The sequence below is a fragment of the Aspergillus steynii genome (assembly GCF_002849105.1).
Source record: "Aspergillus steynii IBT 23096 chromosome Unknown P170scaffold_2, whole genome shotgun sequence".
In the NCBI taxonomy this organism is placed as follows: Eukaryota; Fungi; Ascomycota; class Eurotiomycetes; order Eurotiales; family Aspergillaceae; genus Aspergillus; species Aspergillus steynii.
Genome location: NW_020194399.1, coordinates 4,267,264 through 4,278,318, shown reverse-complemented (window position 1 = coordinate 4,278,318; position 11,055 = coordinate 4,267,264). Strand labels below are relative to the sequence as shown.

General features: G+C 52.7%; 5 protein-coding genes across 5 annotated transcripts; 1 reads left to right on the top strand and 4 right to left on the bottom strand.

The window, feature by feature from the left end:
* The first annotated feature begins 365 nt into the window (after positions 1–365).
* P170DRAFT_379131 (ubiquitin-ribosomal 40S subunit protein eS31 fusion protein) lies at positions 366–1,300 on the top strand. Its single transcript, XM_024845475.1, has 3 exons — positions 366–719; positions 781–1,061; positions 1,130–1,300. The coding sequence occupies exons 1-3, from the start codon at positions 626–628 to the stop codon at positions 1,217–1,219; spliced, it is 465 nt and encodes a 154-aa protein (XP_024708193.1). The 5' UTR covers positions 366–625; the 3' UTR covers positions 1,220–1,300.
* A 45-nt stretch (positions 1,301–1,345) lies between these two features.
* Positions 1,346–3,516, bottom strand: P170DRAFT_379129 (glycoside hydrolase family 18 protein). Its single transcript, XM_024845474.1, has 7 exons — positions 3,112–3,516; positions 2,922–3,022; positions 2,607–2,860; positions 2,519–2,548; positions 2,413–2,462; positions 2,295–2,355; positions 1,346–2,221 (listed from the first exon to the last, which is right to left on the bottom strand). Exons 1-7 carry the CDS (start codon positions 3,304–3,306, stop codon positions 1,563–1,565), a joined length of 1,350 nt encoding a protein of 449 aa, XP_024708192.1. The 5' UTR covers positions 3,307–3,516; the 3' UTR covers positions 1,346–1,562.
* Positions 3,517–5,090: 1,574 nt separating this feature from the next.
* P170DRAFT_507621 (uncharacterized protein) lies at positions 5,091–6,310 on the bottom strand. Its single transcript, XM_024854501.1, has 4 exons — positions 6,090–6,310; positions 5,789–6,023; positions 5,562–5,727; positions 5,091–5,503 (listed from the first exon to the last, which is right to left on the bottom strand). Exons 1-4 carry the CDS (start codon positions 6,100–6,102, stop codon positions 5,375–5,377), a joined length of 543 nt encoding a protein of 180 aa, XP_024708191.1. The 5' UTR covers positions 6,103–6,310; the 3' UTR covers positions 5,091–5,374.
* Positions 6,311–7,468: 1,158 nt separating this feature from the next.
* prs2 (proteasome core particle subunit alpha 1) lies at positions 7,469–8,854 on the bottom strand. The gene is made up of 5 exons (XM_024848754.1): positions 8,711–8,854; positions 8,584–8,646; positions 8,372–8,466; positions 8,096–8,308; positions 7,469–8,011 (listed from the first exon to the last, which is right to left on the bottom strand). Exons 1-5 carry the CDS (start codon positions 8,715–8,717, stop codon positions 7,625–7,627), a joined length of 765 nt encoding a protein of 254 aa, XP_024708190.1. The 5' UTR covers positions 8,718–8,854; the 3' UTR covers positions 7,469–7,624.
* A 195-nt stretch (positions 8,855–9,049) lies between these two features.
* On the bottom strand, positions 9,050–10,689 carry P170DRAFT_434606 (WKF domain-containing protein). Its single transcript, XM_024848753.1, has one exon. It carries the CDS (start codon positions 10,535–10,537, stop codon positions 9,257–9,259), a length of 1,281 nt encoding a protein of 426 aa, XP_024708189.1. The 5' UTR covers positions 10,538–10,689; the 3' UTR covers positions 9,050–9,256.
* Between the last annotated feature and the right edge of the window lie 366 nt (positions 10,690–11,055).

The following is an 11,055-nucleotide window of genomic DNA, read 5'->3' as shown; positions in this document are numbered from 1 at the left end:
CGCCCATGATGGGTAGCGGCAGCCAATAAAGGGAGACTGGGGGAGGCGAATCCGCAGGTCAATGATGAAGGGCGACGATGACCGGCGATGATGTTTGGGCGACGATCTTTTTGGTGGCTCGGCCGGTGGATGCCTGAGGCAAAAAGGCTTTGAGATGACGTCATCGTCAACAGAAAGTCACGTGATGTGAAATCTGTCATCACATGACCTCGGTGCCTCGGAAGAACGCAAAGTCCGCCCGGTGGGTGGCGCTAGGACCAGACAGGAGATGATCCGACACGTGATCGCACAACCGATTTTAACGCACTAAGCCCTCCGCCGCTGCATATTTCCCACACGATCGCTCGAAGGTTGAGGAAGACATTCTTGTCGAGGTGAGTTGAAGCGCCCCCTACCCTTGAGGTGCCCTTGGGATGCAACGGGATATGGTTTCAAGTTGCTGGATTTCTTCCGCACCTGCCTCGCGCAGCGCGACAGAGTTTTCATTTCTGGTCTCGTTCTGCGATAATCGGGTCGAGAAGATGAAGTGAAATTCAGCCGACGAGAGACTGCCCGCCCAGGACCTTCGAATCGCACGAGGGAAATAGCAAACTAACAGTCGCCATGTTATCAGGCCTTCATCAAGATGCAGATCTTCGTCAAGACCCTCACGGGTAAGACTATCACCCTTGAGGTGGAGTCGTCCGACACCATCGACAATGTCAAGTCCAAGATCCAGGGTAAGTTTTCGGCGTCGCACTTGTGAGGCGGAACTGGAGACTGACGGCAATGTCACCATAGACAAGGAGGGAATCCCCCCCGACCAGCAGCGTCTGATCTTCGCTGGTAAGCAGCTGGAGGACGGCCGTACTCTTTCGGACTACAACATCCAGAAGGAGTCGACCCTTCACCTGGTGCTGCGCCTGCGTGGTGGTGGTAAGAAGAGAAAGAAGAAGGTCTACACCACCCCCAAGAAGATCAAGCACAAGCACAAGAAGACCAAGCTCGCCGTCCTCAAGTACTACAAGGTCGACGGTGACGGCAAGATCGAGCGTCTCCGCCGCGAGTGCCCCTCCCCCGAGGTATGTTCCTTGCTACCCCGTTGCTTCGGCTGGCAACCGTGCAGATTGACTAACTGTCTGCGCTCTAGTGTGGTGCTGGTATCTTCATGGCCGCTATGCACAACCGCCAGTACTGTGGCAAGTGCCACCTCACCTACGTCTTCGACGAGTCCAAATAAGCGGACTATGCGCGAATCGCCCCGCCTTTCTTTGTTCCCGGTCGTCGGTGGAGGAAGCTAGGTGGAGTAGGATTGAGGAGCATGTTGGTTTACAAGATTAAATCATAGTAGCCTTCAATATGACAAATGAATAAACATTCGAAACCACGCAACTAGTGCCTGTCTACTGCAGCTGGGAATCACCGGATGCACCCTGTAAGCCAGTATGTACACTCGGGCAACGCAACGAATGTACCCAAAGCAGCAAGCTAGCCCGAGCAAACCATAGTAACAATAAATCATGAAGAAATGAACGTGACCATCCGCATCCGCATCCGTGTCCGCATCTCAACTCAAGAGAGACCTAGTTCATCTTGGCTCTCATGTTGTCGTACTTGCTCTCGGGGTAGTCCAGAACGTTGGCCGACTGGTCCAGTGCCCCCGGTCCGCCGACACCTTCCACGAAGGCCCCGATCAAGCTGCCCTCGCCCTTGTTGGCAGCCCTTCCACCCCGATCGCCGCTAGTTTCCCACCACATACCACCGCCCAGATTGTTCTGTTTGATGAAGTTCACCTTCTGTTCCGCCATGCGGACATTGTCGTAGGACACCATCACGCGGGCTGCCGGATCATAGGACCAGGATGCCCCGGTCTGGGCGTCATACTGCTCCGCTGCACCCGGTCTGGGCAAGGCCTTGTAATCCCAAACGCCGTTCTCCCAGCTTCCCTGTCCGACGCCGGAGAAGGGAGTGCCCGGTCCGTCGGTGTTGGTGAAAGCACGTCCGTAAAGGGGCATTCCCAGCACAATCTTAGATGACGGGACTTGGCCGGCCTGGGTGTAGTAATTCAGGGCTTGCACGGTCGAGAACGGCGTGGAAGCGGCATTGCTGCTGGAGAAGTTAATGTTGGCCTGGTGGCCAGCCTTGGAGTCCCAGCTGCCGGCGTAGTCGTAGGCCATCAGGTTGTAGAAGTCCAAATAAGGAGTCATCTGAGCAAGCTTGAGCTTGGTATAATTCTCCGGACCTATATGGGAAATCCCGGGGTCAATCAATCGATCGTGCACCCATGTAGACACATCAGGCTGCGGTTGACTTACCGGCCGGGCAAGCAATCGTGAGAAGGAACTTCCGGTTGCCACCGGCAGCCCTATCGAGAGTCTATGCCAGTTTAGTCTCACACGTTGGGGTCCTGGTAGCGGATTAGAGCAGGCTTACCTCACGGCACTTCTGCAGAAGCAAGACAAAGTTCTGCGCCTGCGCCTCATCTGCGTTTGCATCAGCACACCCATTCGGAGCGACTACCAAATCCACATCGAATTACCTTTAGGATACTCCCAATCGACATCGAAGCCTGTGTCGGCCATGTCAGTGACCTTCAAATCATCCTATGTGGAGCAAATGCGACTGACCATCGAAGCCCAGATCCAAGACCAGTCTCGTAGCAGTCTCGGCGAATTTAGTCCGCCCAGCGTCGGTGCTTGCGGGCTGCGCAAAATTGGAGGAGTAGGTCCATCCTCCGATGGAGAGCAAGACCTTGAGTTTGCGATTCTGCTTCTTCAGCAGGTAGAGCTGCTTCACGCAGCCGTAGACGTTCTTGCCAACGTCGTTCCAGGAGTCCGTGGGGTAGTGCTTCTCGATGTCGGACCAAGAGTCGGACATGTACCTGCGACGGGGGGTCAGCCCGAGGGTCGCAACGCCCATGAAACACGGGGTTCAATGCTTACACCTCCCCGGATTCCGGGCGCACATTGGCAAAAGCGTAAAGAACGTGGGTTAATTTGTCAGCCGGGACATCCTGAGGATGGTGGTTGCGTCCGTAGATCGCCTTGCCACATGGGTATGGTTAGTCACCAGTTCCTCGGTGGGGTTTGACACCGAACGCATGCGGGTATGCGGAGATATCAAAGTACTCACCCAATTGACGAAGTAAGCGACGGATTTCATGGAAGACATGGTGGGCTCCGACGAGTTCTCGGGAGTGGCTACGGAAGTAGTAGGGCTGCTGGGGTGCAGGGGAATCAGAGTTGGATTGGAACCAAAGTAACGGAAGGAGAAAAAGATCACCACGCCCAGCAGGACGCAGTAATGTATGAGAGGAGGAACGGCCATGAGTCCAAGTGAAAGTGAAGTGAGTGCCACTTCCTTTACTTGGGCCTGAATTCTCACGGGGAAGCTGCAGCCTCAGGCTTACCGGTAGCGGTCTGGTATGACGTCGCACGCTAGTCCCAGAATGGCAATGGAATGACAAGTGGCGGTGCACTGCGCGGTGTGGAGCACTGTGGCTGGTGTTGGTGATTATGTAAGGACACGATATCTACACTGGAAACAGAGAGAGGCAGAGAGAGGCAGAGAGAGATGGTGATGGTGATAGATAGACAGGTCAGGACAGCGAGAAGACACGGCCTATTTATGTGTCTCCTCGACGCGGCTCAGCGACGCCAAAAGATCGCTTCCTCTGTCTGGCCTCTGCAGTCCTTGTCCCAAATCCTTGGCTGCGTGTCCGGGTGACAGCGGCAGCGTCGCTGCAACGAAGAGCAGTAACGGATTGTAGAACCGATCTTGATCGTGTAGCGAATCTGGCCTTCCTCATCTGACAGATGTCCAGCGGTCCGTCACAAGAGCACCGCGATGCGACCAAAGACGGAATGCCAGGTGTAGAGACGGTCAGAATGTCGAGGCCAGGCCAATGGCGGAGATAAACCGTCCAGAGTCTCGCAGTCCAGGAGTCTCCTCTGGCTTTGACGACCTCGAATGACAAGCCATGGCCAGATCTGAATGGACTCTCAAGATCATCATGGGAACTGGGGTTACAGGCTGCCGACCCCAGGCTGGCTTAGGCTGACTTTTGTGTAACATTCAAATCGAACGCCCGAGGAGACGGGAGAGATAATATATCCTCACTCATCATGATGCCGACAGGACGCTTCTTCAAGGTTGGTTTCTGCACTAGAGTCCCCCCTGACCCAGAAGACAGGCCTGGGGACCGTCAAAGGGCTACAGCGCATGACGCATCTGCCGCCGACGGTGTAACCTCAGGGGGTGGGTGATGGCAAAAAACCCAGGACCCAGAGCCTGCCCCCCGGTCGAGGGAACCTCATGCTGTGTGATGGGACCCGGCATAACGGGAGAACAGAACAGAAGAAGACCAGCGAAAACAAAAAAAAAAAAAAAAAGAAAAGAAAAGAAAAGAGGGCAGTTCCATCAGGTACGGACAACCTTGTTCGTCGGCCCCTCAGTTCCGTTCTGTGGTCGCGGTCAACGTGGCAGATGACTCTAAATTCTGCACCCTCGTGGCTTTTCCGTCCGTCGAAACGGAGACGGTTACCCTAGCAAGAAGGTCGAAACTCGATGGATGAAGACGTTAGCAAAGTGGAACGGGACGAGCTCAGCTGAAGTCTTCCTCATCGCCCCGCCGAACCAAGCGGTGGACGTCTCTGATTGGCATCGGTCGGGAGGCGACTACTGCAGGGCTCGTTAGTGTCTGAGACTCTTGAGATGATTGAGATCCCACCGCACGCGCCCGACTCTAATCGAACCGAAAAGCCACTAGCCACTGCCAACGCCCCGGAGGATCCCAAGTTTCATGTTCAACTGTCCGGCACTAACGTTGCGCCCGGATGCCCTTAAGCCCCACGCCTTCAGCTGCGATGTGTCGGTATCCCCGATTATCTGGCTCCACGTCTCTCCCCGTGAGGATCCACAGCACAACAGTATGCACAGTATACTAGACTACTCGACTACTAGACTACTAGACTACGGAGTAATCCTCATAATAGGTATGAATCATATTTTGGCTGACTGGTCCAGATCCAAAGTACATCAACAGAACCCAAAAATAACCCAGAAAATTCACAAAAAAAAAAAAAAAAAAAAACTCTCGCAGAGAGGGTCATCCATCGTCTAACGTAAATCAATCAGTCACTCATAGGGATATCATCACGGTGTATCAGATAGCATCAACGTAAAAGAAGAAGAAAAAAGAAAGAAAAAACGCTTTTTCGTCCCGGCAAGAATTAAGCGACCTGCGCTTGCGAGGAGTATCATGCCACCCGGGATTCAGCGTCAGAACTGCACCAATGCCGTCGCCCGAAACTGTCCAGAAAAAAAAATCATTCTCATCGTGGGGGTTGTCTTTTTTTTTCACTTATTTTTTTTTTAGTTAGTTTCCCCCCTGGTTTCATGGATGCGCACGTATCCAATTAAGAATCACCTCCAAGGATGGATCCTCGTCAAGCCAATGGCCGGCTCGCATGTCGGCAGCGCGAAGATCCGCAACGACATGTTGGTTCGTTACCTGGGCTAGCTCCTGCGCAAGGGTCAGTCCGCTAGGTTGTTTGAGATTGATCGCATCATGTATGTCATACCTGTCGGAACGTGTTGCTGACGGCCTTGAGTTGAGATGCATGTTGAGGCCCCGGTCTCTGGCCGTGGAGGATGTTGGCGCGATGCATGGCCCATCGCTTCGCTGCCGCGGCGCGCAGGTAGATTCGGTGCGCTTGGAATCGGCGGGCACTTCCGTCGAGGATGACCCTGGGACTGTCAGTAGCGGTTTCGAGAATTGAGGTCTGTATGCTCTATACTGGTGCCGTACCTTCTAAGCTCTGCCTTCTCGGTTTCGGCTGTGCTGCCGTGGTTGGCCGGCATGCTAGGGCTGTAGTTGGATGACATCAGGTTCTGGGCGGCGGCCAAGGATTCTCGGATCACGACGAATCCCTCCTCGTAGTAGTCATCGGCCGGAACTGGGACGTTCTGCTGCGGAATGTGCAAAAGGAGTGTGCGGTAGTCGTTGATGATCTCGGCCAGCCTTAGGGCACGGGCTTGGTTTACTATCGCACGCATATCCTCATTAGTCGGCCATTGTAACCAGAGGACAAGAAAAAGGCCCGACTCACGTCCGTCAGACATGGTTGATAGTCCGGTCGTTTTACCAGAAAAGGACCAAAAGACTCTATAAAGAGTGGAAGTAGAAGAAGGACCGACAGAAGGTATCTTCTAGATCAAGACAAGGCCAGAAGAGCAATGAATTGACCGTAAAGAAAATAATAAATAAATAAAATAAAGTCAAATAATAAAGGCAATCGGAAACCCTCTAGCAAAGTGGAATGAATGTTTCATCTATGAAAGTTGGTTCCATGGTTTGAGGGTGCGATATGCCTTTTTAAGGTTATTTCGAGGTCCATGGCCACGGAGGGACTCGAGCCCATGGATCCATAAGCCGACACTCTGGACAGCTTTGCAAAAGAGGATCATCATTGTTCGTGGCTGGCTGCACCAATGGAGGCTGATGATAGAGGACCAGGACATCACAGCTAGAGACTGCAGCTGGGGAATTGCATCCGTGGTGGATCTATAGCAGAACAAAGGCCATTTAGTCTCCGGTCCATTTACGGGGTCCTTTTTTTTTGGTCCCCTCTCTTATTTCTGGATTTATTTTTTCGATTCTATTTTTTCAATTCTATTTTATTTTTATACTTTTATTTATTTTAGATCCATAATTGCTGAAATTCCCAGCGTGAAACTCAGCAGCTGGAATGAACCAGAGTGCATGCATCAAACAAATCCAGGTACAATACGAGAGAGGACCAAGAAAACATGGATTAATAAAAGAAAAGCAAAAATCGAGAGTCGAAGAACGAGACTAAAACCCCACATGGACCGAACGCAGGCGGTATTACATCCTTGTGTCAGAGCGAGCGACGCAGAGCCAGTCCGGTGGGAGTTCTGGTCTTCCTGGAACGGACTGGATCGCATCTCGCAGCTCCGAAAGTGGAGATGCAGGAGGACAAGGAAAATTCAGTAGGACAACCCGGTAGGGACTGACTGTCAGAGACTCGTTCGATCTATTCTTGACACGCGAAAGCCACAGCGTCCAGCTCAGCCACAGCTTGGCCCGCCCACAGCTGAAAAATCATACATAAAAAAAAGAAACGAAAAAAAAAGGCAGCCTCAGGCTTCTTGAGTGGCGAATCCACTCGCCGCCGTCGCTTATCTCCTAGTCCATGTATGTACTATGCTACTACTATGTAGGTAGGAATATCTATCCAGTCTCTTCTCGGAGTACCTCGGGGATGCCCCTTACACCCGTCTTCCCTCCCGCATCGAGCTGGCTGCAATATGCAGCCTGTGTCACTTGTGACGAGCCCGTCGGATCGTTCAATCCCTCCGGATACTATGTTTATCTGGCCCACGGTCCTGGATTGCGAAGTTGCCACCCACCTGGAGAAAGCTACGATGATCTTCACGGCACCCACGGAGGACTTGCCCATTTCGAATGGCCCGTGGTGGACGCTGCATCCTCTGGGACCTCGGAGGGAAAACACAAAAAAAGAAACATGACGACGGTCTCCAATAAAGCGCAAGGACTTGACATTCATATACTCTGGCGTCTAGCAGCATGCATGCTCTCAACAATCAATAATCATCGCGTTCAATCCTTCTCGCTGATAGCCTGCAGCCGCTCGTCGATCTCCTCTTCCGTCAGAGCTCGGAACCCGGAGTCTGTGCCCTCCTTGCCGTCTGTTCGGGGTCCGCCCACGATTCCGATTTCCAGCTCGTGCTTCTTGAAGTCGACGCTGAGCACGCTGCTCAGGGCCGTGATGCCCAGCTCGACGACCTCCTCCCAGCTGCCCTCCGCGTAGTCCTTGTTCTTCAGTTTCTTCTCCAGGTGGTTGAGGGCCTCCTGCTGCTTAGGTCCGGACGCAGTGGCCTTGTATCCGGCATAGTAGCCCGCGGGGTCGGACTTGTAGAGCTGGGGACCTTTCTCCGAATCCACCGAGATGAGGGTCATGGCAACTCCTAGCGGGCGCATGTATGCCTGTAGACAAACCAGTCAGTACACCATTCTCCAACCAGATCGAAACCCGTCCAGGAGGCAAAGAGGGGGGAGGGGGGAGCGCACCCTCTGTGTGTAGACCTGGTTGATGTTGGCCAGTCGCTTGGTGAGAACGTCGCAAGGCATCTCGTAGCCATACTTGTATCGGAATTCGGCCGCTTCGCCGCGAGCACGGTCAACGCTGGCTCTCGCATCGGCTATGGATCCGGTCATGACGCAGCCGACGGAGGGAGAGAGTCGGAAGACATGCGAAACGGAGGACGGGTCGATCAATTTATCCTGAAGTTTTCCTTGAATCAGATATCGGAACCGGGGCGCTAAGACGGACGGTATTGGGCTTACAGCGACTTTCTTCTGCGACAGCACCACCGCACAGTCCTTTCCCTTCACACCAAGCGAGGTGATGTTTGCCGAAGTAATGGCCTTGAATGCATATTCTAGAGGTCAAAGGGGCATGCCGGGTTAGCCCAGCCGTCATGGCAGCCACGGAGGTCGTGGTCGGAACGGATCGAGCCTCGCCAGGGAAGACGTCATTGCCAGAGAGAAGAACATACCGACTTGGTACAAACGTCCGTTGTCCGAGAAGATGGTAATATGTCTGTCGTAACCTGCGCTTCCTGTTCACGGAGGATGGTCAGCTCATCAATGAAGTCATGGGCATAGGGAAGTCAATGACCCTACCAGACATGATGACGGCCGAATTGCGATACCGAGGGAAAAAGAACGAGTGATGGTAGATAAGCCCGAGGACAATAGATGAGGGAGTAAGGAGGATTTGAATGGGATACTGGGGAGATGGAAAGGGCGGGGAATTCAGAGGACGCGTGCCGGAAGATGCCTGGACGAAGCTCTAAGCTTGGATTGAGTAAGCTCCCCGACGCCCGTCACCGCCTTCAGGACAGCGCATCTGGCAATATACATGGACGGCCATTCTAAGAGACATTTACTACGCAGGAACACTATCGATATTGGCGTTCTAGGAATTTATCTGAGAGTGTGTAACGGCTATGACTTCTGGCTGCCTAAAAAAACAACTCCTTCGTATGCCTAGCCTAGGTATCAAACTTTTCGCTATGAACTTTTAGGGTATATTCTCTGGGAGAACAAAATAAGACATGAGACAATAAGACGATGCAGTACGCCCATGGCAGAGAGGGCTTAAGAAATGCTGCTTGAAAGCATATCGAGATTAGGCATAGAATCAATTTCGGTTCCTGGGTCATGGAGCTAAGAGGACGAAGAGCCACCCGAGCTCGTGCTGTCGCTATCGCTGCTCGAGTCGGAAGAGTCGCTGGAGTCCTTGCGTGATTTCTTCTTGGGTTGAGGTTTCTTAGTTTTGGATTTCTTGGCCGTGTCGTCGTCGCTGTCGCTGTCACTATCGCTGGAACTGTCGCTCTCACTGCTACTCGAGATTTCAACGAACGCCGTGCGGTTCTTCTTCTTCTTTTTGGCAGGGGTGGCTTTCTTCGCTCCCTTACCCTTCTGCGCAGGAGGGGGTTTGGGTTTCTGGAAGGAGTATAGAGCACCATTGACCGCAAATAGCAGAAGCTCTGCTCGCTGTCTCTTCTCGAGCTTCTTCAGGGTCTCCCCGCCGAGTTCATCGGCGCTGTGCACGCGGTCCAGTTCGTCTTTCTTATCCTCGGACAGGTGTGCCTTGAAAGCATCAACTGCTTTGTTGTAGTTGGCCATGTCCTGCTCGGGCTTCTCTTGCGTTTCTTCCGTACTGTCGGCATTGCCCTCTGCAGATGCCCCCTCGATCTCTGCTTTCACCACCTCCTCCGCAATTTCCCGTAGTCGCTGCTTCGCACCTTCGCTCTTCAGTCCTTGAAGATATGCCAGCAGCGCAGCGTTGTACTGAGTCGGAACGTGTTCCAGCGAAAGGATGTGCTTGAAGAGATGAGTCTCACGGTTCTTCTGGAACTTCCAAGCATCCCGGTGCTTGTAATAAAGACCGAGATAAGACAGTATCGGAGTCTCGTGAATTCTCGGCGATCCATTGTCGCCAGTCGTCGACTGTCCATCCTTGCTCTTATTCTTCTTCTTCTCCTTCTTTTTCTTCTTGCCACCCTCCTCGATTCCATTCTTCTCACCAGGCCCGTCAGTCTTCGAAGAGTCCTCGTCATCGGCATCGGCATCAGACGCCGCCTGGTCGTGGTCGCTCTCCTCGCCATCATGCACCTTCGCATCTGCCGAGAATGACACCCTCTTCTTCTTCGACTTCTTCTTCTCGCTGGAGTCGGCCTTGTTCTTTTTCACGTCCTCCTCCTCATCATCCTCATGCCGTCTCTTCTTGCTCTTGCGCTGCTTCTTCCCCTCCTCCTTCAGCGCCGACTCGTTCGTCGCGCCGGCATTCTCAGTCTCCGCAGCAGCTCCCTTGGTGCTTGACTTGCCCTTGCCCTTGTTCGCCTCGATCTCCTCTTCAATCGGGTCCTTGGCGTATTTGAGTTTCAGGCCTAGCTTTTTCCACGCCGGGATGTTCGCCGACGCGGCAGATTCTTCGCCGGCCATGAGTGGATCGATCGGTCAAATCGCGGTGCGCGGAGGGAATTGATGATTTTGGCGATGTCGCGTAAGTTGGAGGAATTCTATTAAAGGAATTCGGTCCAATTGAGGGAGGACAATGGGTGTTTGGGTGGTCGTTGAAGGGTGACTTTTTTTTGGCTGACGGTTTGTCCGAGAAAAAATTCCACGTGAGTTGCGGAGCTTTTTTGGGATGCGGAATTGATCCACTTGGCGGCCTGGCTAATAAGGCATCGATCTTCTCTGGAGTAACTACTCCTCTGTAGTTTCCTAGTTGTATCCACGGAGCTCTACAGAGCTACAGAACTACCTATACAGTAATTGGTCGTGTGGTATAGTACTTTCATTTACATTGGTAGTACTATGTGTTGCAAGTACTCAGGTAAGCCATGGGTTAATCGTTTGCATTACTATGCTAGCCTATATACAACTTCAACATCTCGGTAGAATTTATCGATTTTCTTTTAAGTAATTTTTGTTGACCATCTAATCTTGTTATTTGCAAG

Coding starts and splice junctions, on each gene's coding strand:
- P170DRAFT_379131 (XM_024845475.1), top strand. CDS start 626: ATGCAGATCTTCGTCAAGACCCTCACGGGTAAGACTATCACCCTTGAG. Junction 720..780: donor TGTCAAGTCCAAGATCCAGG/GTAAGTTTTCGG, acceptor ATGTCACCATAG/ACAAGGAGGGAATCCCCCCC. Junction 1,062..1,129: donor GCGAGTGCCCCTCCCCCGAG/GTATGTTCCTTG, acceptor TCTGCGCTCTAG/TGTGGTGCTGGTATCTTCAT.
- P170DRAFT_379129 (XM_024845474.1), bottom strand. CDS start 3,306: ATGGCCGTTCCTCCTCTCATACATTACTGCGTCCTGCTGGGCGTGGTG. Junction 2,356..2,412: donor TTCTGCAGAAGTGCCGTGAG/GTAAGCCTGCTC, acceptor AAACTGGCATAG/ACTCTCGATAGGGCTGCCGG. Junction 2,222..2,294: donor CACGATTGCTTGCCCGGCCG/GTAAGTCAACCG, acceptor TTTCCCATATAG/GTCCGGAGAATTATACCAAG.
- P170DRAFT_507621 (XM_024854501.1), bottom strand. Junction 5,728..5,788: donor GAGAAGGCAGAGCTTAGAAG/GTACGGCACCAG, acceptor TGACAGTCCCAG/GGTCATCCTCGACGGAAGTG. Junction 5,504..5,561: donor TCAGCAACACGTTCCGACAG/GTATGACATACA, acceptor ACCCTTGCGCAG/GAGCTAGCCCAGGTAACGAA.
- prs2 (XM_024848754.1), bottom strand. Junction 8,309..8,371: donor TGTCGCAGAAGAAAGTCGCT/GTAAGCCCAATA, acceptor GGAAAACTTCAG/GATAAATTGATCGACCCGTC. Junction 8,012..8,095: donor ACCAGGTCTACACACAGAGG/GTGCGCTCCCCC, acceptor GTTTGTCTACAG/GCATACATGCGCCCGCTAGG.
- P170DRAFT_434606 (XM_024848753.1), bottom strand. CDS start 10,537: ATGGCCGGCGAAGAATCTGCCGCGTCGGCGAACATCCCGGCGTGGAAA.